Source organism: Nilaparvata lugens, chromosome 5 (assembly GCF_014356525.2).
Source record: "Nilaparvata lugens isolate BPH chromosome 5, ASM1435652v1, whole genome shotgun sequence".
NCBI lineage: Eukaryota > Metazoa > Arthropoda > Insecta > Hemiptera > Delphacidae > Nilaparvata > Nilaparvata lugens.
The window spans coordinates 41,424,838-41,450,829 of record NC_052508.1 but is presented as its reverse complement, the minus strand read 5'-3'; the positions used below and the strand labels follow the sequence as shown (position 1 = coordinate 41,450,829).

At 34.9% G+C, this 25,992-nt stretch overlaps 1 protein-coding gene across 1 annotated transcript in view; it reads left to right on the top strand.

Annotated features, from left to right (window-relative positions):
• The window catches only part of LOC111057247, a 466,683-nt gene that overhangs the window by 404,264 nt on the left and 36,427 nt on the right, over nt 1-25,992 (top strand). Inside the window, exon 2 of the mRNA XM_039428365.1 lies at nt 23,861-24,066. Coding sequence (XP_039284299.1) covers nt 23,861-24,066 — 206 coding nt within the window. The remainder of the gene's footprint in view (nt 1-23,860; nt 24,067-25,992) is intronic.

Sequence of the window (25,992 nt, the reverse complement as noted above, 5' to 3'; positions counted from 1 at the left end):
GATTAGCCTGTTAAGAATGAGTGGCAGAGTGGAGGAGAATCTCCCTGTTGAACAGGCAGGCTTCAGAGAAGGTAGAAGCTGTGAAGAACAGGTGTTATCAGTTGCCACATTCATTGAACTTGGATTTGAAAAGAAATTGAAGTCAGGCGCTGTTTTTTTGGACCTAAGCTCAGCTTATGACACAGTATGGAAGGCCGGGCTACTCACAAAGATGGCTCAAACTCTGAAATGCGGAAAGTTGATGAGTCTCTTTAGAGCTCTTTTGAGTAAACGAACATTCAGAGTGAGGCATGGAGGAAAAGAGAGTTCATTGAGGTTTTTACAGAATGGACTACCTCAGGGCTCAGTGCTGTCACCCTTGCTTTTCAATCTCTACACTGCAGACATTCCAGACACCAGGGCACGGAAGTTCATCCATGCAGATGATATTGCTCTCATAGCCCAGGGACCAACATATGAATTGTTGGAGAGAGAACAGAACAAGGACCTGAGTGTTCTGAGGAAGTATTTTTCTGACTGGAAACTTAGGCCAAATCCAGCTAAGACACTGAGCACGGCATTCCATCTTAATAACAGAGAAGCTGATCGTCAACTCAATCTTGTCTTCTGTGAGGAGAGAGTAAATCACTGTGAGGCCCCTCGCTACTTGGGAGTGAAGCTGGATAGAACCCTCACCTTTCGACATCATCTTGAGAGTCTCAAGAACAAACTGAAGACTAGGAACAACGTTATGAGTAGGTTGGCTGGTACAAGCTGGGAATGCAGTGTGAAGGCTCTGAAAACATCTAGCCTGGCACTAGTATATAGTGCAGCAGAATACTGTTCATCAGTATGGGAGCACAGCACTCATACTGAAAAAATAGACATCACCCTGAATGAGACGATGAGGAAAATAAGTGGTACCATAAGACCCACTGGAACTGAGTGGTTGCCTGTCCTATTCAACATTGTTCCACCAGCATTGAGAAGAAAAGAAAGGACTTATCAGTTGATGAACCGCTTATCCTCCAGACAAGAGCTGCCACTGATGAAGGATAATATGCTGAATCCACCCTTCGAAAGATTGAGGTCTAGGCATTATCTCCGACTGGCAGAAGTTGAGAGACAAAATATTATGAAATTGTGGCGGCAGGAATGGTTTCAGGTCAACATTAAGAATAAGACGTTGGTTGGATCTGTGCCTTTGCCTGGAATGGATTTGAAGAGGAAACTTTGGTGCAGGTTGAATCGCTATTGTACATCTGCAGGCAGTTGTGCTCAAGCACAGACTACTTGGGGCATAGCCACTGACCCCCACTGCACCTGTGGAGATGTGCAGACGATGCAGCACTTGATGGAAGACTGCCCACTGTATTCCTATGAAGGGGGACTCAGGGGTATTCACCTGGCAGATGAGCGTGCCATGTCATGGCTGGAGGGTACTGTGGGAGAGCTTGGCATTTGACCTACCAAAAATGAAGAAAGCCCGACAAGACATATTTATGTTGAATATTATAAACCCTATCTGTACGTTTGATTGATTAGTTTGTCTATATGTTTATGTTTGTGTGTTTTATTAATGAACTGGGCCTGAAAAAAGCATAAGCATATATATAAGTTACATTGTGAGAACCTACAGCAGTCAGCAGTTTCAATACAACTTCTTAGAACTCTCCTGGAACTGTTGGAGCCAGCTTTCTCACGCATCGAGAGTCAGTCCTGCTTACAACATCGAAGCGAGAGGTACTCACTTTATCAAAATTCACTTGTTTAAATTGTTTTATTCCAAATTTTGTGTTTTGTAAAAATAAAGATTTCTTTTTAAAAAGAAATCTTACTGAACGCATTATTCAGCTGGCGCAGTCGGTAGGACGATCGGGATTAATGAACATAATCTTCAGTTTTTAAACTGTTAACGATCGTTCGTAATATAAGGACCTCGCGTTCGCGACATCCGAAAAGTGTGGTGAATTATCAAGCTGCGAAACACCAACATTGTGGAGTGCAGTGGATATCAAACTTCGATATCATCATCACCAAATCTTCTTCATCGAACGTGCATCATCAACGCTGAAAGGACATCAGAAGAGATGAGCATAGCATTCGTTTTAGTGTAAGTCTTAATTTTAAGTTTTAATATTGTAATATTTTAGTTTGGTTATTCTCGAAACACTTAAATATTTCAGAATGCCTAATCAATCAGTAGATACAGCACCCTCTGCTGCTACCCCTGTTTTAAGAAAAGAATTCCTGGATATGATACCAGAATTCTCTGGAGAGCCATTATTATTAAACAGATTTGTATCGATTTGCGATAAAGTAGTTGCTAAGTTTTTTGTACAGTCGAATCCCGATGATTTTCAAAATGAATATCTATTTTCCACTATTATTTCTAGACTCAAAGGTAGAGCTTTAGAACTCGTAACCAGTGGAAACACTTATGCTTGGCCTGAAGTGAGAAGAGTACTTCTCGACGGCTATCTTGACAAACGTGATTGTTTCACGTTGAATATTGAAATGACAGAATTGAAACAAGAAAGTAGCGAAAGCCCTTTTCATTTTCACGAGAGAATTCAAAAGATTCTCAACTTACAACTTGCATATTTCCTTACGAAGATGGCAGCAAACTCAACTATTCTATGCGAATACGCAAAGCAGCTTGCCCTTAGGGTATTTTTGAGAGGTCTGAATGAACCTATAGGATCACTGATGAGAACAAAAAACCCTTCAAGTCTAAGTGAAGCTTTAAGTATGATCACAAACGAAATGCAGTACAAAAACAGAAATAGTAATTATAATTTCAATCTCAATAAGAGACCAATCTCACAACCATTCCAACAACTTCCTCTGACTAAACAAATCCAACACTTTCCTCATACTAGACCAATGCAAAACTTTCCCCAAAACAAGACTTATCCGAACTTCCAAAACCAATCACAACAAAGACCAATGATTACACATCAAAATAACAATCAACAATTTCGCAACTTCAGTTCAATGAACCAACAGAGACCAATGTTTCAAAGGCAATTTTTCGGTCAACAACACAGACCACAAATGCAATCGCAACCAACTCCAATGAGTATTTCAACCAGAAACACTGAACTTGAACCCCCGAAAAAGAACCCCAGATTCAATCAACTGACAACCGAATTCGCTACAAACAATGACGAATTACTCAATACTAACAGAAACGAACTCTTGACTGACAATTTCTCAAATGAACCGTTCAATTACCCCGAAATGACTGGAAATCTCATGAACAATTTTGAAAACTTGGAATTGAATGATGATTACAATAATCAAATGACTTCCGACCAAACAGAACAAAATCATTTTTTAGGAGAAACGAGCCTCGGAACAAATTTTCAATTATGAACTTGCAAACAAAAGATAACGAACTCTCTTACTTTCTAGACCCACAAACGAACTTTCGAGTACTGATTGATCCCGGAAGTACGCAATCCTTTATAAAAAAGGTAATTGCACATGAAGGTTTTAAAGATTCCTTGAAACCAACACCATTTGAAGTTACTACAGCCCATGGTAAATCAAAAGAAAAATTCAGTGCTAAAATACCATTCCTAGGAAGAAAATTTGATTTTTTCGTATTTGATTTTCATAAAGATTTCGATCTCTTGTTAGGAATGGATGCTATAAAGCAATTGAGAGTAAGATTGGATTACATTAGTAACAAACTTTACTATGGAAACAACAAACAAGTACCAATACTGTATTACAATACAACTTTGCAACACAATGAACCTTCTAAAGTCAATAAACCTCGTCAACTGTGGACTTACTTGATTGAAGCACGTAGTCAGAAAACAATATCAATTCCGATAAAAAACGTGTCAAACGGAGAATGCTTTCTCAAATACCAAAATCTCTCTGGACTAGAAATTCCACAATCTATCCTAAAAGTTGAAAACAATAAAGCAATCTGTCTAATTACAAATTCATTTACGGAAGATAAAAAATTGACAATCACACGACCTTTTGAAGTTGAAAATTTGGAAAACTATGAACTAGTCCCTCATTCAAAATCCACCTCATCTCCAAACAGTAATAACTTGAATAATTTTGAAGTTGACCAAACTAGATTAGATCTTTCAACAATTAGAACCGAACACATGAATTCCGAAGAAAAAGAAGCAATATTAGAACTGATAAAAGAGTATGCAGACATTTTTCATGTAGACGGAAATAAATTGACATTCACAAATCAGGTCAAACATGTTATCAGAACAACCGATGAAATTCCAGTTTATTCAAGAAATTATCGATATCCTGTTGTTTACAAAGCAGAAGTTGATAGACAAATCCAAGAAATGCTAGATCAAAAAATTATTAGACCCAGTCATTCAGCGTGGAACTCACCAATTTGGATTATACCCAAAAAACGTGATGCATCCGGAAAACAAAAATACAGAATTGTGATAGATTTTAGAGGAGTAAATGCAAAAACTATTGATGATAGATTCCCATTGCCAAATATTGCTGAAATCCTGGATAAATTAGGAAGATGTCAATATTTTACAACTCTTGATTTGGCAAGTGGTTTCCACCAGATTCAAATGCATCCCGATAGTATTGAGAAAACAGCTTTTTCCACAGATACAGGTCACTATGAATTTCTAAGAATGCCTTTTGGATTAAAAAACAGCCCACCTACATTTCAAAGAGTACTTAACAATATCTTGAGAGGTATTCAGAACGAAAAATGTCTTGTTATTTAGATGATATAATAATCTATTCTACCAGTCTCCAAGAACACATCCAAAGATTGAGAGAAGTATTTGATAGATTACGAAATGCTAACTTCAAAATTCAGCCAGACAAAACAGAGTTTTTAAGAAAAGAAGTAGCTTATCTAGGACACATAGTCACACCAGAAGGAGTAAAACCAAACCCAGAAAAGATAAAAGCAATACAACAATTTCCTATTCCAAAAACTACTAAAGAAATCAAAGGATTTCTAGGACTGTTAGGCTATTACAGAAGATTCATAAAAAATTTCGCAGATGTAACCAAACCACTAACAAAACGCCTAAAGAAAGGAACCAAAATTAATGTTGAAGATGAAGATTATATGAAATGCTTTGAATATTGCAAAACCCTTTTGTGTAATGACCCAATTTTACAATATCCTGATTTTTCATCCGAATTTTTATTAACAACAGACGCTAGTAACGTATCAGTAGGAGCTATCCTGAGTCAGAAGAAAAATGGTGCTGATTTACCTATAGCTTATGCTAGTAGAACCCTGAACGAAAGCGAAACCAGATATTCGGCAATAGAAAAAGAATTATTAGCGATAGTTTGGGCAACCAAATACTTTCGTCCCTACTTGTACGGCCAAAAATTCAAAATTTATACTGATCACAAACCATTGCAGTGGCTATTCTCAATAAAAGAACCAAATTCCAAACTTCTCCGCTGGAGATTGAAACTAGAAGAATACGATTACGAGATTTGTTATAAAAAAGGAATTTTGAATCAAAACGCTGATGCTCTATCTAGGATCCAATTGAATAATAATGATGTTATTCCAGGTCCTTCAAGACAAAACACAGGTGAAGAAGTAGATAAGATAATAAACGAAGCTATTGAAATGCATTTTTCTGAACTTGACGATCAATCTATGATAGGAAATGTAGACGACAATGATGTACGTGACAACAACCTTGACATTCGAGAAGAACAACATGACTCTGACGATCAAACAGTGCATTCAGACTATCACGGTAATGAAATGATTGGAATTCAAACTCTTGACGAACCAGTAAACTTTGCTAAAAATCAAATATTACTAAATCTAGTGAAATACAATCCACGAAAAGTGAAAATACAAAAACTATTTGAAAACAAGTGCCGAATTATTGTAGAAATTTCCGAGAATAATTTTGAGAAAGATGTAGTGGAATTTGTAAAAGAATATCTAGTTCCGAATGTTAAATATTGTCTATACTTTGAAAATGATTTCTACGAAAGATTCACTGTAGTAATTGCAACTTATTTCAAAAATACACAACTCAAACTAGTACGTTGTACGAAAAAACTGATTGATGTCACAAACGAGGAAGAGATAAAAGAGATAATCGATAACTATCATGTCGGAAAGAATAATCATCGTGGAATTCAAGAAACTCATGAGCAAATTAAAAGAAAGTACTACTGGCCAAATACTCGAAACAGAATTCAAAATTCATCAATAGATGCGACATTTGCTTAAAAACAAAATACGAAAGAGTACCCTTGAACTTGGAAATGAATCTTACCCCCACTGCTTCAAAACCACTTCAAACTATTCATATCGATAGCATTACTTTTGACAAAAGGAAATTTTTGACGATAATAGATAGTTTTTCACGTTATGCACAAGCCTATCCACTTACTAGTGCACAAGGAATTGAAATAGTTGATAAACTACTGGATTTCTTCAGTCATCACGGTGTTCCAGAAAGTATAGTTTCAGATAATGGCACAGAGTTCACTAATAATGTGGTGAAAGAATTGATGGCACTTCATAAGATAAAGATTCACTTTATCAGCACACAGCATCCCCAGTCAAACGGCATGTGTGAAAGATTGCATTCAACCCTTGTCGAGCATATTAGACTCCTTAATAATCAAACTCAATTCAAAGACGATTCTATCGAGAGAAAAGTGAAACATGCAATTTTAGCGTACAATAATAGTATTCACTCTGTAACAAAACTAACTCCATTTGAAATTCTGAACGGACACATAAACGCAAATGCTTTATTTGACATTGACATTGGCAAACAGATGATGAACGACTATGTCAATCAACACAGAGAAAAAACCAAAAAGCTCTATGAACACATTAGAGAAACGAATCAAGCAATTAAAGAAAAGGTTATCGAGAAAGTAAACGAGAATAGAGAACTATTGCCTGAAATTCCATCCGATATCTATGTTAAAAATATGCAGAAACAGAGTAAGACAAAGAACAAATATAACAAAGAGAAAATCGAATCTGTGAACAGAGACCTTAAAACAGCTAAAATCGTACCGAGACACCATAACACAAAATCTAAAATCCACCTTTCCAAAATTAAAAGACCTAGAAAAATCATCGAAACTAATGACATTGAAAAACCTAAGACAGTGACTCAACTGACTATTGACAATGACAATCCTTTTCCAGGTCCCTCTTCATCCTGTACGCAGCAAGATCAGGAACAGCAATAGACATTAAGAATGTTACTATTAATTGTAGAATTCAACGAAACAATTAAACTTGTGAACCAAAACTTCAATGAATTGAAAGAGAAATTTTTGATAATTAATGATGATTTAAACGATTTCATAGAATTAGAAAAAATTAAAGATATTTTGAATCAATTACTTATAGCTTATAATATTTTATTGGACGTAGTTCATGACATTGAAAATTCTATTGCATCTTGTAAAGTAGGCGTTCTGCACCCTAGTATAATGTCTACTAAAGAATTGTTCAATGAACTTGTGAAAATTTCAAAATTCTATGACAAGAAATTCCCATTAGAGATTAAGTATAATAAGATGTTAGAAATAGAAAAATTGATTAATGTAGATTGTAAGCTAATTAAGAACGAAATCATTTATTTTCTCGAATTTCCGATTGTAGAAGAAGTAACTTTTGATCTTTTTGAATTATTACCAATACCAAGTAAAGTAGAATCAAATTTTGTAACAATACTTCCACAAAACAAATACCTATTGAAATCTTCTGATAATTCTAATACTTTAAAAATTGAAGGATTGTATAAAGAATGTAGATTGATAGGAGATAACGAATGCTATCTGTGCTCATCCGAAGCCATCTCCCATCAACAACTGCAATGTGAAGCGGCTATCATATCTACTGGTTCCACTAACAACTGTAAATTCACCGCCGTCCAAATTGAAGAGAACCTCATCAAATGGATTCCCGAAATACAACAATATTTGGCAGTCTTACCAAAATTGGAGACCTTCCACATAGAAACGAAAACCGAAACTACTGTGACAACACTTCAAGGAATTTATTTCATCAATACAGCCGAAGGAAAAATTTACTATCGAGGAAAACCTTTGTTCCACTCCTCCCAAACGAGTGGACATCCAAAATTTCTAGAAAACATCCAATTAGAACTTCAATATCATCAAATTCCAGACTTCCAAATTCATTTGAAAAATTTAGACAACTTTAATCAATTCAAAAACATTCAAGTGTCTCCAGTTATCCGAAAACCATATTTAACCACCGACATCAATGTTTTCACAACCATTTTGTACATTGTGATTGTTCTTTGCGTGATTTTCACCGTGTACAAAAGAATCTCCAAAAGAGGACAGCAACCTTCTTCAAGAACTTCGCTACCAACCCCCGAAGTTCTCTTTAGGGAGGGAGGAGTTACATTGTGAGAACCTACAGCAGTCAGCAGTTTCAATACAACTTCTTAGAACTCTCCTGGAACTGTTGGAGCCAGCTTTCTCACGCATCGAGAGTCAGTCCTGCTTACAACATCGAAGCGAGAGGTACTCACTTCATCAAAATTCACTTGTTTAAATTGTTTTATTCCAAATTTTGTGTTTTGTAAAAATAAAGATTTCTTTTTAAAAAGAAATCTTACTGAACGCATTATTTAGCTTATATATATATTTATTTTATATATATATATATATATATAAGTGAACTCATCCTTCTCCAGCCTTGAACCAGCATCATCTTATCATTGGAAGTTTGCTTTTAACATGTCAGGTAGACTATTTCTGGGATTGTACTTTAATGAATCTCAAATTATAAGTTTATTGAATGCATTCGTGGATTTGTTTTTATGGAGCTGTGAGTGGATGTTGCACTTTATTCTTCCATGTACTCCACAATACCTCAAGAACATTGAAACAACACTATCTCAGCAATCATCCAGAGCAATAGTAAGTTTTATTGGTTACAGTGTATTAATAAAAATAATGACATGAAATGTTATTTTATTCGATTACAGTTGAGTATCTTCTTCGATTTCTTTTCTCCAATATCGTTCTGTTAGTTGTATGGGTATATATTGATATGAGACAGGCACAACTTTTTAAATTGATTTTCCATTCTTATTCAGCTTATCAGTCATGTGGAATATAAGTTACTAGCAGGGCACCCGTATTTCGCTACAGGAATAGAAAGATAAGATTATTTTTGTGGAACATTTATAATCTAAATTCTACCAAAATTGTTATAATCGTTTTTGAGATTAGGTCACAACTTGGCATGAAAATTATTGAGTCAAATAATTTGAATAATTAATTGATGTGTTGGAACTGCTCTGTAGAATAATAGTCCAATTGCAGAGAATTTTGTAGAATATTGGGCGGGGCTTGAGAGTCGACCTCGAATCTATTCATTGGCAATAAATATTCCCCGTTGACAGATATCAAATTAGCAGTGATCATGTTAATTTTGCTTTCGCTTGATACGATTGAAGATTAAATTCCAAATTAAGTAGATTCGGGATTCTATAACACTGAATCCATGGATCTCTTGCTTATTCTGAAATTTTTGACATAGCATGACGCTTAATTCTCGTTTCACTTATTCAGAAGTGTGAAAGCAGCCAATCCATTGATTCTTTTTTGCATGGAAGTCCTTTCATACAAAAGAGTCCATTCATAATAGTTAGTATAACATTTATTGTGGCTGATTCCTCATGTCCTAAACTTTACTATAATGAATATTAAAGTGGGATGAATTTGCATAAATAAATCTGAATAGAGTTTATTTAATCACTATCATTATTGACTACCATTATATGATTTCTTCCTTTGATCTTAGCTTGAAACCAAAAGCTTAGGGATGAAAATTCGGATGTAAACTAACATATGACTCAATTTAATGTCTATTTAAAATATCAGGGCACCGAGCTTCGCTTGTTGTTCATTTATTGATAAACAGAATACAATTATTTAAAATGATTAGGGAAGGACCAACAGGCACAGCCCAAAACTGTTTCTGCCCCGAATTTTGATTTATACACTATAAATAGTCCAAGAAGTAGGTTATGTTCCATACACTTTAATTGAGATCCAATTTTAATCCAAACATTTGTTCTGATTTAGATTGTTTACAGACCAAATTGAATAACAAAAAACACTCTCTAATAACTTAGAACTATAAAATAATGATGAAAATTAACTTTGAAAATTATGATGAACTCTTATTCAGGATTATATACCATATCATGTCAACAAATCAGATTATTTCGATCAAGTCGATTAAAATTTCTAGATTCAACAGCTGGACATAATTCTATCTTGAATGAAAAAGACTAAGAAATTGTCAAAGAAAAATGTCATTTATAATTCTATCTCTCTCCTACACAGGCACTTGCATCTTCTGTTATCGACAGACGACGAAATTATCATCTGTTTTTCCAAGAATGAATAATTATTATCCTTTTCATGTCCTTCAGCGAGTTTCCCAGGGAAGAGACCTAGTGCAATCGATTTTTTATATCATAAACCTACTATGTTCTGAATTTCGTGAAAATCGTTAGAGCTGTTTTCGAGATCCATTGGACATACATAACCATATACAGAAATTGCTCTCTTAATATAATAGGGTTGACAACTTTAGTATTGTGATCTATCAATATCAATAGGGTTATCTTGTGTCATGTAATGACATCATGAAAGGAAATAGGAGCAGCTGATGAGATATTAAGTTATGTTGTTTTTTTCTATTTAGTTTTTAGTTGATATTGAAACATGAAAATATCAGGCCCAGTAGCACTAAAGCCTATTCAATCTCCATCAGGACTGAATTCCATGAGAATTTATCAGAGCAGGGGTTTTTTTTTAATAGAAGGCTTCTCTCATTGGGTCTCATGGTATCTAGTCCGGATAATGAATTAACAGACAGTGCAACTTGCTCTCTCAAGGCCATGGCTGCATACAAACATGAAGCAACAGAGGAACCAATACAACAGAAGCTGAATAAATTAGTCACATTTCTATCACCTCACAATAAACATTACATTTAACTACCATATGTTTGGAGAGATCGATTTTAAATTTCTTTTGCTATAATCCGGTCACTTTCTGAATCTATTATTCCAGATGTTCCATGAATACTGTAATGTTTTGAATTAATTAGGTCGCCAAATTTGTTGACTCAACTACAGCTATTGTAATCTTCTTCATTTGCACACACTCTCTCACGTTTTCAACAGATTATGGGAACTTTTTTCTGATCAGCTGCTACTTAAGGGACCAATAATCCCCTCTCAAGGAACTTCAGTGAATTATCCCAGAGCTGAGACCTGTTCAAAAATAATGTTTTTTGTCGCAAACCCACTATATTCCTGATCTAATAAGAATCGTTAGAGCCGCTTTGAGATCCATCCGACATACATACATATTCACAAACACACATATTCAAACAGAAATTGCTTTCTTAGTATAATTGACTTCAATGATCATGATTCCATTCAATGAGAGCTCATTTCACATAATAATAACAGCTGGCATCAAAAGCAAAAATGTCGAACATAATTGAAATTGAAACAGTAGCGATCATCAACATTATTATCTTCATCTGATCTAAATTAACCGAATTATAGTAAGATTTACATCAATGTGTCAGCATTGTTTGAATGGGGAGCATTGACAGTCAACGTACTATTATGCATATCCTCTAATATTTTTAGAACAAACAATCAATGTTTGGGAATAATTGAGTCATGAGAAAAGCGCCTCACTTCTATGAAAGATATTTTTACATTAGGAAAAGCAAAAACAGCTATTAGGCCGTTCTAATAAATGACCCCTTTCTTTCGCCCAAGTTATATTTTGGCCGAATTTCCTCATTCTTTGCAAATAGATTCCACAACGAACACTTCTGAAGTTTTAATAATACCCTCCATATATCATACTGAATTATTAAAATTCAATTGAAACTGTTCAAGCTGTTTTCGCGATGTCGGATATACAAACAGAATTAGTCTTGATAGAATAGGATGAATTGATTGAAGCAGCTCCAGTCATAAAAGTTTGTTTTATGGAAAATGAAAATTATCTATACTCCCCGGAATAGGTTATAGCTCCGATTGAAGCAGCAGTGCCCAATCAATTTGTTCTCGATAAAATAATGCATTTTAATCAGTTCTTCAACTTGGTGCCAACCTAATGAAGTCATCTCAACTTGATGCCAACCTGACAAAATTATTAATTTAGTTGCCAGTAGTCAACAACTGTTTTGAAGAGGTACTCTCTCTAGATTATAGTTCTATAGTAACATATGATATGGACATTTCAATATAGAGGAGCTCTATGCAAGAGGGGCGTGTGAGAGCAAATGTTGATTTTGAGAAAACGGCTTTCAAAGTTTCAACTCATTAGAACATAATTGTGTTAAATGAACTGCTACTTTGGTGTGGAATAATAGTTAATGTCAAATTCAATCTTTCAAGTAGTGTTGAATACCTTAGTTTATTTCTAGTGAATATCAATAATTGATAATGATGAATAAAATGCCTTACATCTGCCCTTTTTGCATAGAACTGTATAAATGAAGCCCTTCTTGCATAGAACATGAGAAACTCACGCCCTATTGCATAGAACTGATGGTTGAAATCAATAAGTAGTAAGCTGAGGATTTATAAATGAAAAAATTAAATGTCAATGCTTATGTCGATACTTATTAAAGTACCGTAATAATTATAAAATACATTCTTTGTATTCATTCAATAAATTGATTTCAAAATAATAGTTCAATCAAATCATAAGGAATGTCCTCATCTTTCATCAAATATAAAACTGGCATGAAATATTTTCAACTGCTTGATTATTCAGATTCATCAGGAGCACTATTTTCTTCAGCATCTGACTCAGATTCTCCTGTTTCGGGAAAATGTGTTTTACATCCACACCATGTTTCTGGGCAATGAAAGAGCAAAATCGTACCATTGTTATATTCTTATTCTGTCCTCCAGCATTGTCTGAAAGGAGAATCAATTCCTTGATTTTTCCATTTTCACAAAGGAAGATTATATTCCCACTTATTTGAAATATTCTTCTCACAGTTTATTTTGTGTGAAACTATCTCTTGATGCAGCAGACAATAATTATTTAAGAACATGCTCTGTTTGGATTGATTTTCCAGAGCATAGAAATCTTTAAATACCTTTTCTAGTTCTATTGGACTCACCATCTTGAAGCACATATTGTTGCAGCACATTCATAACTTTTTAAACTGTTTCTTTGGCACAGGTTTGTCTTTGGTATTTGTGTAGCTCTGTCCAGATTGTCTTTTCAATTTATTCTTATTTCTTCTCCATGAAGACTAATTCCTTCTACGTTTTCTTCTACTAGATTCCTTGTCGACCTCTGCTGAAGTAGAACTATAACTAGAATATTCATCACTTGAAGACTCTTCAATCATTCAACTAACTTGATTGAAACTATTCTCAATGAATTTGCAAGTCACAATAACTATTCAAAACTTCCTAAATATTGAATAAGAGTAGATCTATCGATTGCACTGATCTCCGCAAAAAGGGCGTCTGTGACCACACGCCCTTCTTGCACAGAGCTTTCATTTATAAATAAGTGATTGGGAGCAGAAGAATATACATGCTAAAAGACGAACTTTACATCCTTAAAAACCACCCTTAGAGTTGAAATATCACCAAAAGATTTCTTAGTGAGCACCTAGAACATATTCTTCTTTTTGTAGTTCCTATCCGTTCCAGATGTTGGCAACAAGCATGGCAAGCCTAATTTTGTCCACAGCCATGCGGGAGAGTTCAGCTGATGTTTTTCCCGTCCACTTTCTAAGGTTATGCAGCCAAGATATTCTCCTCCTTCCAGGACCTCTTTTTCCATCTATTTCTCCTTGGATGATTGTCTGTAGTGAAAAGTACCTGGAGTCATTCCTCATGATGTGGCCCAGATATTGCAGTTTCCGGATCTTGATAGTGTTCATAATTTCCCTTTGTTTTCATTCTTCTAAGTACCTCTTCATTAGTGACATATTCAGTCCATGATATCCTTAGCATTCTTTGATAGAAACGCATTTCAAAGGCTTCTATTCTCTTGGATATGTTTTCATTGTTTTATTGAGTGTCCAAGATTCCACTCCATACAAGAAAACAGAAAATATGTAACATCTCAGAAGTCTCACCTTTGTTTAAAGAGTAAGATCATGGCTTCTGGAGAGTTTACTCATTTTGTTAAAGGCGGCTGTGGCTTTGGCAATTCGTGATTTGATTTCTTGAGTTGTATCCCAGTTCTCATTTATGCATGTTCCCAGGTATGTGGTGTGTTTAACTCTCTCTATTGGCTGATTGTTGATAAATAGCTGGATGTTGTCAATCTTGTTTTTGCTGATAACCATAATTTTGGTCTTTTGTATGTTCATGTCCAATCCATACTCCTCACTAACTCTTGCTATTTTGTTTATAAGTCGTTGCAGTGCTTGTGGGCTATCAGCAAACACGATGGTATCATCCGCATATCTTATATTATTCATCTTCTTCCCATTTATTGAGATGCCTTCCTCTTCCTCCTCTTCGTCATCTTGTGCTTCTTTGAATATCTGTTCAGAGTAGATGTTAAATAGCATGGGCGAAAGCACACATCCTTGCCTCACTCCTTGCATTATTTTGACGGCCTCAGTTGTTCCACTGCCAACTTTAATTGTTGCGGACTGACCACAGTACAAACCACCTATTATATTCAGGTCCCTGGTATCAATACCTGTATTTTTCAGTATTTCCATCATTTTGTCATTTTGTACCCGGTCAAATGTCTTAGCATAGTCAATTAAACAGCAGTATACGTCACAGTCAGCATCCCTGCATCCCTGGACAAGGACCTGGACAGCAAAAAGTGCTTCCCTGGTTCCCATTGCCTTGACAAACCCGAACTGGTTCCGAGAGATTTGGTTCTCGCATCGGTTGTGTATTCTGCCATGTATGATTTCGAGAAAGACTTTCAGCAGGTGGCTCATGAGACTTATTGTGCGATACTCTTCACATCGTTTTGCACCTTGTTTCTTTGGCAGTGCAATAAACTCTGAAACTAGCCATTCTAGTGGTATTTTACCTGACTTGTAGATGTTTTTGAAAAGGTTGGTGATCTTCCTCAATTCATCCTCATCCAGAAGTTTCAGGAACTCTACCTGGATGTCGTCTGGTCCCGCTGCTTTGCCTTCTTTACTCTGCTCTATAGCTGCCCTCACCTCTGATTCAATTATTTCAGGCCCACTCTCTGTATTGCTCTGGAGATCTGGGGGATTCTCTCTATTATCTTCAAAAAGGTGCTTCATGTACCTGGTCCACTTCTCTTTTTTTCCCTGCATGTCTACAATGATGTTCTCATTGGCGTCAATTAACTTTCCAAGTGTATTTTGCTTCCTCGTCCAGTAACTTCCTTCACCTTCCGGTGAACGTTAATGTAGTCATACTTCAACTGCAATGCCTCTATCTCCTCACAGTTCTCCTCCTGTTCCTTCTCTTTAGCTATTCTTATTTCGTTCCTTATGATATTGTTTATCCTCCTGTATTCCATGGTGTTACCCTTGTTCAATCTTCTTTCTTCCATTAGGCTTAATATATTATCCATCATCCAGGTCTTCCTCTTTCCTCTTAGTCCATGCTCCTTCAGAATAGTCTTCTTAATGTGTGCTACTTTATTTTTTAGGTGATTTAAGTGTTCTTCTACTGGGCTAGGATCTCTCTTGATGACACCTCTCAAAACCGTCCCCCCCGGAGATCCAAATGGGGGACTTGAACCTCCGGAATTGAATTTAGCTGTGAGTGCTGCCATGATTGCTGGTCAAACTAGGACATATCCATATAGGATCTTTAATGAGGTGCTGAGTCCGTGTTTCTTCCTCATCTCTATGCCGTTGACTGCCTTCTCCAGTTCATCCGCCTTTGAAGCACGTTTTCAAGCTCCAGGACAAAGGGGTGCCCTCTCTGTCAGCTCATCCGCCCGAAGCCGTTGGCCAACAGAGGACATAGCATGCCTAACATGTTGGAGAAAGAATAAGAAAGGAAAATAAGCCCCTTGTCACCAACTTGTGATTGAGGAACCAGGGCTTGGAAGGCAAGAGCATGACCAAGGAACGCCAGACAGGGAGATAAAAGATGAGTAAAGAAAGAATGACACGAAGCCAAGTCAATAGAAAAACTGTCATTTGGAAAAGGAAATGATGGGCTTGGAAGGCAAGAGCATGACCAAGGAACGCCAGACAGGGAGATAAAAGATGAGTAAAGAAAGAATGACACAAAGCCAAGTCAATAGAAAAACTGTCATTTGGAAAAGGAAATGATGGGCTTGGAAGGCAAGAGCATGACCAAGGAACGCCAGACAGGGAGATAAAAGATGAGTAAAGAAAGAATGACACAAAGCCAAGTCAATAGAAAAACTGTCATTTGGAAAAGGAAATGATCCAGAGAATAGAAAAAAGAAGAAGTGATTGGGAATAAGGGCTCTGGGAGAAGAGGGCCCCCTTTTAGTCGCCTCTTACGACAAGCAGGGGATACTGTGGGCGATATTCTATCTCTTCTTAGTTCTCTTCTAACTTGAGTTCTGAGTCTACCTTGTTCGACTCTTCTGTTCAACCCCAACCCTCAGGGGTAACATATGGGGAAGCTATATTCTAAGTTTTGTTGCAATCCATCCAGTAGTTTACCAGAAATCGTGATCAGTGTGTCAGTGAGATAAGAATTTTATAAGTATAGATTCTTGAAGTACTCTCCAGTACTACTAGAGTGTAGTGTAGAGTGTAGTGATGGTCAGAATTCAATGGATTGTGGAGGGCTTCAGTAAGCATGTTCTATGTTGCTATCAAATATAATTCTTGTATAATTATTCTATCATTCTTGATCACTTATGAAAATAGATTTAATGTTCCATCAATACTTGTCATGAATACTATGAAAATAATAAATATCACTTTCACATACTTTGTAGATATAATAATCAGAACAATCCAAGCAAGTCAATTTCGTTACGTTATAAGTGTTTTATTTCACAAGTGAAGATTCTGTTGTTTGAATGAAGTCTTGATTTATTGATACTTGAGCCATGACCTATGAATCAATTCATCATACCTCACTTTCTTAGAAACAGTTTGAGGTCCGACAAAGGCCATTACTCAAGAAATTAATCAAAGCGTTTCAATTTGTCTTCAGCGATAATGCAAATTGTCTCTCTTTGCCTTCTTTTTCGTAGCACGCTGAAGTCTCAGTGCCTCGTTTGGAAACGCACGAGAAGGCTTAACAGGAAAACTTAAATAATAAATTAGCTTAGTTTAGCGAACTGCGGTCGTTGCAAGGCAGTTTTAAAGTTTTCGGAGCCGCTTGTACTGCTCGAAGGAAAGAGCTAGATGACCGTCTGTCTTTAGAGGAGAAAGGAGAAAGAAACCGAGAAGAAAGGACAAGAAATATTGGAGTGAGATCAGACGATCATAGCCGGAGCCTCCGTCGATGTCCTGGTGGGAATCCTGAGACTAATGGGAAGTGGCAGGACAGGACTGGAACAGGATAAGAAGCAACTAGAGGCCAACACCATTTTCTTAACTAAGTGCCTATACACTCTTCTTCTTTCACACTTCAACACCCAGTTTACCACGAACAATTGATCAAATTGCGTTCCTTACGTTTCTGCTTCGATTATGGCTCACTTTTTGCTTACGTTATTATTGCACTGAATACTCTCCACACCTCACACTTTTATTGTCTTGTGAATGGAATTATTATCTTACAGAATTCTTATGCATATTCTACAGATACAATGTTATCATTGACCGAGCGAAGTGAGGTCTAAGATTCAAGTCGAAGATTTGGCATTTCTCTTAATGTTTAAATGTTTGAATGTTGAAATGTTTAAATGTTGAAATGTTGAAATGTTTAAATGTTGAAATGTTTTAAATGTTTAAATGTTTAAATGTTTAAATGTTTTAAATGTTTAATGTTTAAATGTTAAATGTTTTAAATGTTAAATGTTTTAAATGTTTAAATGTTTTAAATGTTTAAATGTTTAAATGTTTAATGTTTAAATGTTAAATGTTTAAATGTTTAAATTTTAAATGTTTAAATGTTTAAATGTTTAAATTTTAAATGTTTAAATGTTTAAATGTTTAAATGTTTAAATGTTTAAATGTTTAAATGTTTAATGTTTAAATGTTTAAATGTTTAAATGTTTAAATGTTTAAATGTTTAAATGTTTAAATGTTTAAATGTTTAAATGTTTAAATGTTTAAATGTTTAAATGTTTAAATGTTTAAATGTTTAAATGTTAAATGTTTAAATGTTTAAATGTTTAAATGTTTAAATGTTTAATGTTTAAATGTTTAAATGTTTAATGTTTAAATGTTTAAATGTTTAAATGTTTAAATGTTTAAATGTTTAATGTTTAAATGTTTAAATGTTTAAATGTTTAAATGTTTAAATTTTAAATGTTTAAATGTTTAAATGTTTAAATGTTTAAATGTTTAAATGTTTAATGTTTAAATGTTTAAATGTTTAAATGTTTAATGTTTAAATGTTTAAATGTTTAAATGTTTAAATGTTTAAATGTTTAAATGTTTAAATGTTTAAATGTTGAATGTTTAAATGTTTAATAATCCAATTCACAAGTTTTTTATTCAAAAGCACAAATCAATATGACATGATTGAAATCAAATATCATGAGAAACAAAACTGGAAATTCTGAGATTATTTGAACTCAATTGCGATTATTGATACAGCTCACTTATTTCGCTATTCTGTTACTTTAATCAACTTAGTTGGCGTTTGATTTGTTAGGTATTGATCTTTTGTGAAATGTTATGGTTGTTAGTAGATTCAGGTGAATAACAGAGTCGAAAGAGTGAAAAAGTCTACGGATTAAACCCTAATTGATTAATCGCTTCCATCTTTCGAAATGGAATTAGAAGAGTATTTTGGAATATTACAGAGTATTACGGTACTCCAAGAGTAATTAGGCAAGTGAAATGTGTTGAAATGAGAGTATAAGTTTCAATGGAGATTGAGATAAACATTTCAACTTTGTGGAAACATTTTTCCAGGTTAACTATTTGGTTTCTGGTGTCAGAAATCTTTTGAAACGATCCTGGAGTCCTTCAACATTTGGTAGAAGTTTGTAGGAGGGAAAGAAGATGAAAGTTTATAATTAGTAGACTGCTACACTGAATCTTATCTGCACTGGATATTGCAACTCATAAAAGAAAGAAACCACAACTTGGTTCATTACTGTAGAGCCAAAAATCTTATTGCGTCAGATGAGAAGTGACATTCAACCCGTTTCTCCTGGAGAGATTTGCTCCATTCTAATGAATTAATCCTTATGGGCTTATTTGATATGAATGAGAGAGACTCCTGAAAACTCTAAGATACTCAGATAATAGAACTCTGTCATCGTATTGTATCAATAGCATCACTAGAAATATAAGTACCAATCACTGGAAATATTCTGGATCTAACAATAAGCCTCTTTAGGAATAAAATTTTCAAAAAATAAGAATATTTTGTTGTCGAATACTTACTTTCGACTTCGATAAATTACAAAGTAGTATAAGCTTCCATTTTACTATCAATTCATTGCTTTTTTCTAGTAATAGCTGAGACGTGAAAATATTCAAAACTTCAGTGTCTTATCTGATGGTTGAGGGTAGCAGCATTTGAATTACTGAGAGCTGTAGAGATGAAAAGTTCAGTTATCCACTCATTTGGATTACTGGATTCTCAGCAGCACGAACGAGAATTTGCGCATAGGAGTTGAGATCATGCAGGGCTTTCAGTGAGAAGAAGTACTGTAGCTACATGTAAGAAGTCAATAGAACAAGTTGAAGTGGAGAAGATATTAGCGGTTGCAGGTGAAATACGGTTTAAGAGAGTTGGATGGTTGTTTCTGGGAACTGGGAGGAGCTACCCGACTGATGAGTACAACCAACACAAACAGAAACAGCTTCCTACTTTGAATGAGTAATTATTAATACAGCCTCACCCGCCCTCAATGCCACTGCATTCAAACACAGACTAATGATTTATTTACCATTGAAGGAGTGAACTAAGTTCCGGTGAGCTCGATCCTCCCCTTCGCTTTGATGTTGTCATCTCGCTACCAACACTTTTTGTATGTGTTATTACAGTGGCAAGTGGCATGATGTGTTCTACGGAGCTCTTTGCCACCATAGGTAACGAATTTTGATTCGCCGGCGCGTACAGGAAACCGAATGTGAACCGCTGTTGACAAACAACGGCATCAATGTAGTAAATAATTCTGCGGTTCTAGCCAGCTTTGAAAGAGCTCTAAGCTAAACAGTCCCACAAGCTCCAGATAAATCATAGATGCATATCAACAACAAATTGTTCCCATCAACTTCGAGTTATTTTCACCTTTCTACTGGTTGTACTAACTATGCTATGTATTGCTTTCGTTTGACACGTGGAGCATCAAAAGATACTTGGATGAACTCCAATTCATAGAAGCTCAAGGTGAATGGAATATGAATGCACATCAACGGTCTTATCAGCTTCGGGCTATTCCCTTCTTTGAACTCACTGCACGGATTTTTGTTGTATTATCTGTTGTCTCATCGGACTGTTGTTGTCACAGCAGCATATCAAAATTAACTCAGATGAGAAACTGATAAATTCGAATTTATCATGTTATTCCTAACGAGTGATAAGTTCACTTGTAGACTACCAAGTTCACTCATTCCTGCCTCAAGTCTCTATCTAAAACGCAGAACATATTGATAGTAGAAAGTTCTAGGTCATTAACTCAACTTCAAGAGAGATAAAAATATCTCACCTCATGAAATTCCACTTGATCGCCAAGACCGTGAAAATGAGGTAAGGATCTTGATTCTCTTGATTTCTTCGAACGATTGAAGCATACTTCAAGAATTGAATGAAAAAGACTAAGAAATTGTCAAAAAACCACTGATTTATTGATAATTAGAAAGACCGGTTTCGGTTATTACACCATTGTCAATCTCTTATAAACTAAAACTAAATACAAAAGCAGCAGAATTTATACTAGTAGGCGAGTACTGCTATTGGTCGAGGGCATTAACGCCTGCCATTGGCCTAGCTAGACAGTCTCCTCCTTCTCAACGGTGTGACAAAATGGCGGCTTAAGCAACAGAATCGCCATGATAATAAAATTTACTTTCAGTACAAAATAAGAACCAAGAAAACAAGTGTGAAAGATAATAAAACAAATATGTAAATGGAAAAACTATTGACTAATGTATGCTTACAATTTTAAGATAAAAATAAATTCGTAGTGTTGTATTTGTTGAAATGAATCTGGTCATTTAAACTATACTGGGAATTTTCCTTAATTACTCTTGTTATTTCTAAAGCCTCTAGAATATTTCTTTAAACGATTGAATCATACTTCAAGAAGTATGTAGGTATGTATGTATGGTAGGGCCTTTGTTATTAACATGCAGGAACTCAACATTCTCCTTAACTGTGAACTTGTGATTATTTGTTATCAAATGTTTTGCAAAGTTAGATTCCCCATTTTGTTTATTCCAATCTCTGATGTGTTCTTTAATTCTATTTTTGAAACTTCTACTAGTCTGACCCACATAACATGCATTACAATCATCACATTCAAGCAGAGAAAACTCCTATAATTAATTAATGCTATTATTAATTCTGTGATTCAAGTTTGTACACCCCGCTTATATCCCAAATATCAATTTTTCTTCACTCCAGCTAAATAGACTATTTAAAATCGGTTTGGTCTTGAAAGCAACATGAAATCCATTCCTCTTCAATTCCCGACCTATCTTATCAGATACAAGGCCTAAATATGGGATTGTTATCCAAGTTGAGTGGGAGGAGACTGTCTAGCTAGGCCAATGGCAGGCGTTCATGCCCTCGACCAATAGCAGTACTCGCCTACTAGTATAAATTCTGCTGCTCTTGTATTTAGTTTTGGTTTATAAGAGATTGACAATGGTGTAATAACCGAAACCGGTCTTTCTAATTATCAATAAATCAGTGGTTTTTTGACAATTTCTTAGTCTTTTTCATTCAATATGAATAATTACCACAATATCAACTTCTCAACTACACAAAAAGTGATACTTCGAGAACATACATATTATTTTCCCACGAACAGCAAGTGAAAGAGACTATTCTATTCTACAATATTAAAGATCAAGTACATTTCTTCATGATAATTTGACTTCTCATGCATCATTTTGAAACAATCTTGACTGAATAATGAGCTGTAGTAATATGAGATCATTGTGTCATACGTTATGAGTGTTTGTGATTTTAATCCTTGAGGAGTCCTTATGCGTGCCTCTCCACTAGAAAATACTGAAAATAAGTTTATCTAACGGGTTAACTAGAGCGCTCCACTTGGTCTCAGGCTGTATAGCACACAGCTCCGCCCAGAGGTTCCAATCATATTATTATCGATTAGAAACTCTGATAATCAAATTTCATTTTGCTTAAAAATTTACTCATTTAAAAAAAATTCTAACTCATTGGGACTTTGTAATGAAGATAGAGAGCTCCAAATGATTTCTATTCAATGTTTTATCATTTAAAAAAAAAAAAGGCAAGAACGATTTTCCTGTCCGATGACTGGATTTGTCGGAAACTGGTAAAAAAGCTGAAAATGAACCGAAAATAGAAGGTTTTTGGGCAAACCTGTATCTTTGGGGAAAATATAGGCTACACAAGGAAATTTTGCATGAAATAATTGGTTCTCGACTTCATATCGACTTCGCTAATATATCCAAACAATATTTTTGAAATGAAAAACCAGAACTACGATAATAATAATATATTGCGAGTATTTGAAAACAACGCTTCGCCTACACAATTTCATCTGATATTACATACTAGAAAATGTAGTTCCCTAATATGTTGGAATTTCGGAATGATAATGCTTTTTGAATAGGAACTTTAAAAAACTCTCGATTAAAAACAATTGGAATAATCAGGCAGACAGCAAAAATCAAGGAATCAGAAGGGTAACCATGAGTAGATTCCACTGACACCATATAGAACTTATCATATTTTTTTATTATAAAATATCTGGATATCCCCCATCAAGACTCAATCTCCCCCAACAGCTCTACTTAAGATGGCATCAATAAAGAAGTTGAAAATCACCACAAAAACAATCTGCAGTAATAAAACTGAAAACTTGTAAGTAAATTTCACTCATGGTTACTCATTATCACTACAATAATAATCAGTGTTTTTATGTGGTTTACAGTTAGCAAAATTCATCATAATAAATTGCTTTTAGAATGTTCTACAATTTCATTGGATTTTTCAAATCATCATTCCAAATTTGAGAGCATTGTATGAAATCTAGACTCGATAAAAAAAAGATTAAGAATCTTAAATCAACAATACCTACGAGATTTATGGAGGAAGTCTTTGTAAGAAAGATTGTTAATGTTTAAACTGAAGACGTAGCCCCACTTTGTGGTTTCATAAATTCATTCTCTTAGTGTTAGCAGGTGTTTTTTGTTGATTTAGTCTCTTGATTCTCATTGTTATAAGATATTACATTTTGTGAAATGAAACTGACTCTTCGCTCTGTAGTTATCGTTATCTCCGTTTAATAGTTACAGAAACATAAAAATAATCATTTCACCGCCTAATGACGAATCCCATATCTTACTTATCTATTTCAATAAAGTGTTATATTTCTCCACTAGTATATACCAAGCTAAATATTTTTTTTTCATTATTCTAAAATGGAAGAATCCTATTTGTGACAATCTATTTAGTTTTTGAAAGAAGAATGGAAAAGGTCAGTAAAATTTATTCATGGTTACCCTTAAGTGCCTATTTTGGAAGGGTATCTTTCTAGGGTTAATTGGTGTTTTTATTTGTTAAAGGTTGCCGCTGTTTGAGATTGACTGAAGTGCGAGTTGCACCCCACACAGTGCGAGGACACAGTTCGACCCTGGAATGCGAGTTCGACCTGCAGGGTGAAACACTCTACTCTGTCAAATGGTATAAGGATGGCAACGAGTTCTATAGATACGTGCCACGCGATACACCGCCTGCTCAGGTTTTTCCTCTGCCCGGTGTTCATGTGAATGTGAGTAAGAAAATACATCACTCAATTACTCGTTACATTGATCAGTTCCTGATCTTTGATGAAATTTTTCTCTTTTCATGAAAAAATGGAACAAAACATTTATCCATTGATACTTGCAAGGGAAAAACATCTTCCACTTGATCAGTCTCTATTCAACTACAAATTAGAACAATGATTAACAAGTATATTATCCAGTACTGGATCAGACTCAGACTAAACCAATAGACTGTCAATATTAAGACAGTAGATTTTAGCTCACTACCTCCAATTATGATCCTCTTATCATATCTAATATCGGAGCATCGAGCTTCGCTAGTTATTCATTTATTGATAAACAAAACTCAATTATTTGAAATGATTGGAAAAGGAGAGATATGCACAGCCCAAAACTGTTTCTTTCCCGAATTTTGATTCATACACTATGAATAGTCCAAAAAGTAGATTATATTCCATACACTTGAATTCAGGTCCAATTTCCAGTCCAAACATTTGAAAAGAGAAAAGTTCTAATTAAGATTGTTCACAAACCAAATTGAATAAACTAACCCAACATTGGTCCTGATCCGAGGATTAAGACTGGAATAATTTTGACTTATTTATCTGACGACTTGGCGGAGCTGTACCACATAGATTATGATGAAGTATGTGAATTATACCTCAGCAGAGTAGAAATGTTATTTCAGACTAAACCAATAGACTGTCGATATTAAGACAGTAGATTTTAGCTCACTAGCGACCTCGTATTATGATCCTCTTATCATATCTAATATTGGAGCATCGAGCTTCGCTAGTTATTCATTTATTGATAAACAAAACTCAATAATTCGAAATGATTTTTTTTTTTTTATAAGATTACGTCCTAAAGACTCCAGTCATGGAGTATAAGACAAGTCATGTTATTACATAATAATTCTAACACTAAGTAGTTCAACCTAGTTTAGGTTTGAAAGGAATTCTTGTACACTATAAAAAGCTCTATCAACTAAATATTTTTTAATTTGTTTTTTGAAAATCTTCAAATCATCATTACTTTTCAAGATTTGAGGTAGCTTGTTATAAAATTTTCTACCAATAATATAATCTGGTTTCTGTTCAAATAACCCACTATTGTGACCCATTATATGATAATCTGCTCTGTTTCGCGTATTATACTTATGAACATCTGAATTCTGGATCACACCACTCGTTTTCACATGCATTACAACTTCATATACATACAAAGATGGCACAGTTAATAGACCGAGCTTTTTAAATAAAGGCCTACAAGAGTCTAACCTATTCACTTTCTCTATACATCTGAGTGCCTTCTTTTGAATCTTAAACACCCTGTCCATATTTTGTTGAGATGAATTACCCCAAACTAAAATAGCATACCTAATATGAGATAGTATAAGTCCATGGTAAGCAGTTAACAGTAGTTTTTTATCATTCAGCCTAGCAAGCTGCCGCAGGACAAATACCCCAGATGATATCTTATTACATATCCTCTCAATGTAAGGATGCCATGTTAATTTCCTGTCCAATAAAATTCCCAAGAATGCTACTTTCTCTTCTTGGTCTAATTCATTTTCCTCTACAAACACATTTATTTCTCTATCCTCTACTGAATTATATTTACTTTTGAATTGTAGGAATTGACATTTCTTACTATTTATTGTTAATTGCCTTTGCTTCAAGAATTGGACAATTGACTGTACTCCAGTAAAAGCATTTATTTCTAGACTATCTAATAAATAATTGTTGAAGATAAGCGATGTCATCAGCAAACAACAGAGCTCTGTGATCTTTTAACTCTTTTGGTAATTGGTTCACATACAACAGAAACAGTAAGGGACCCAGAATTGAGCCTTGAGGTACTCCAGCCTGGACCTCCAGTTTTTGAGATTTAATTTTTACTATTTCATTCCCATCCACCTTGGTAAGCTC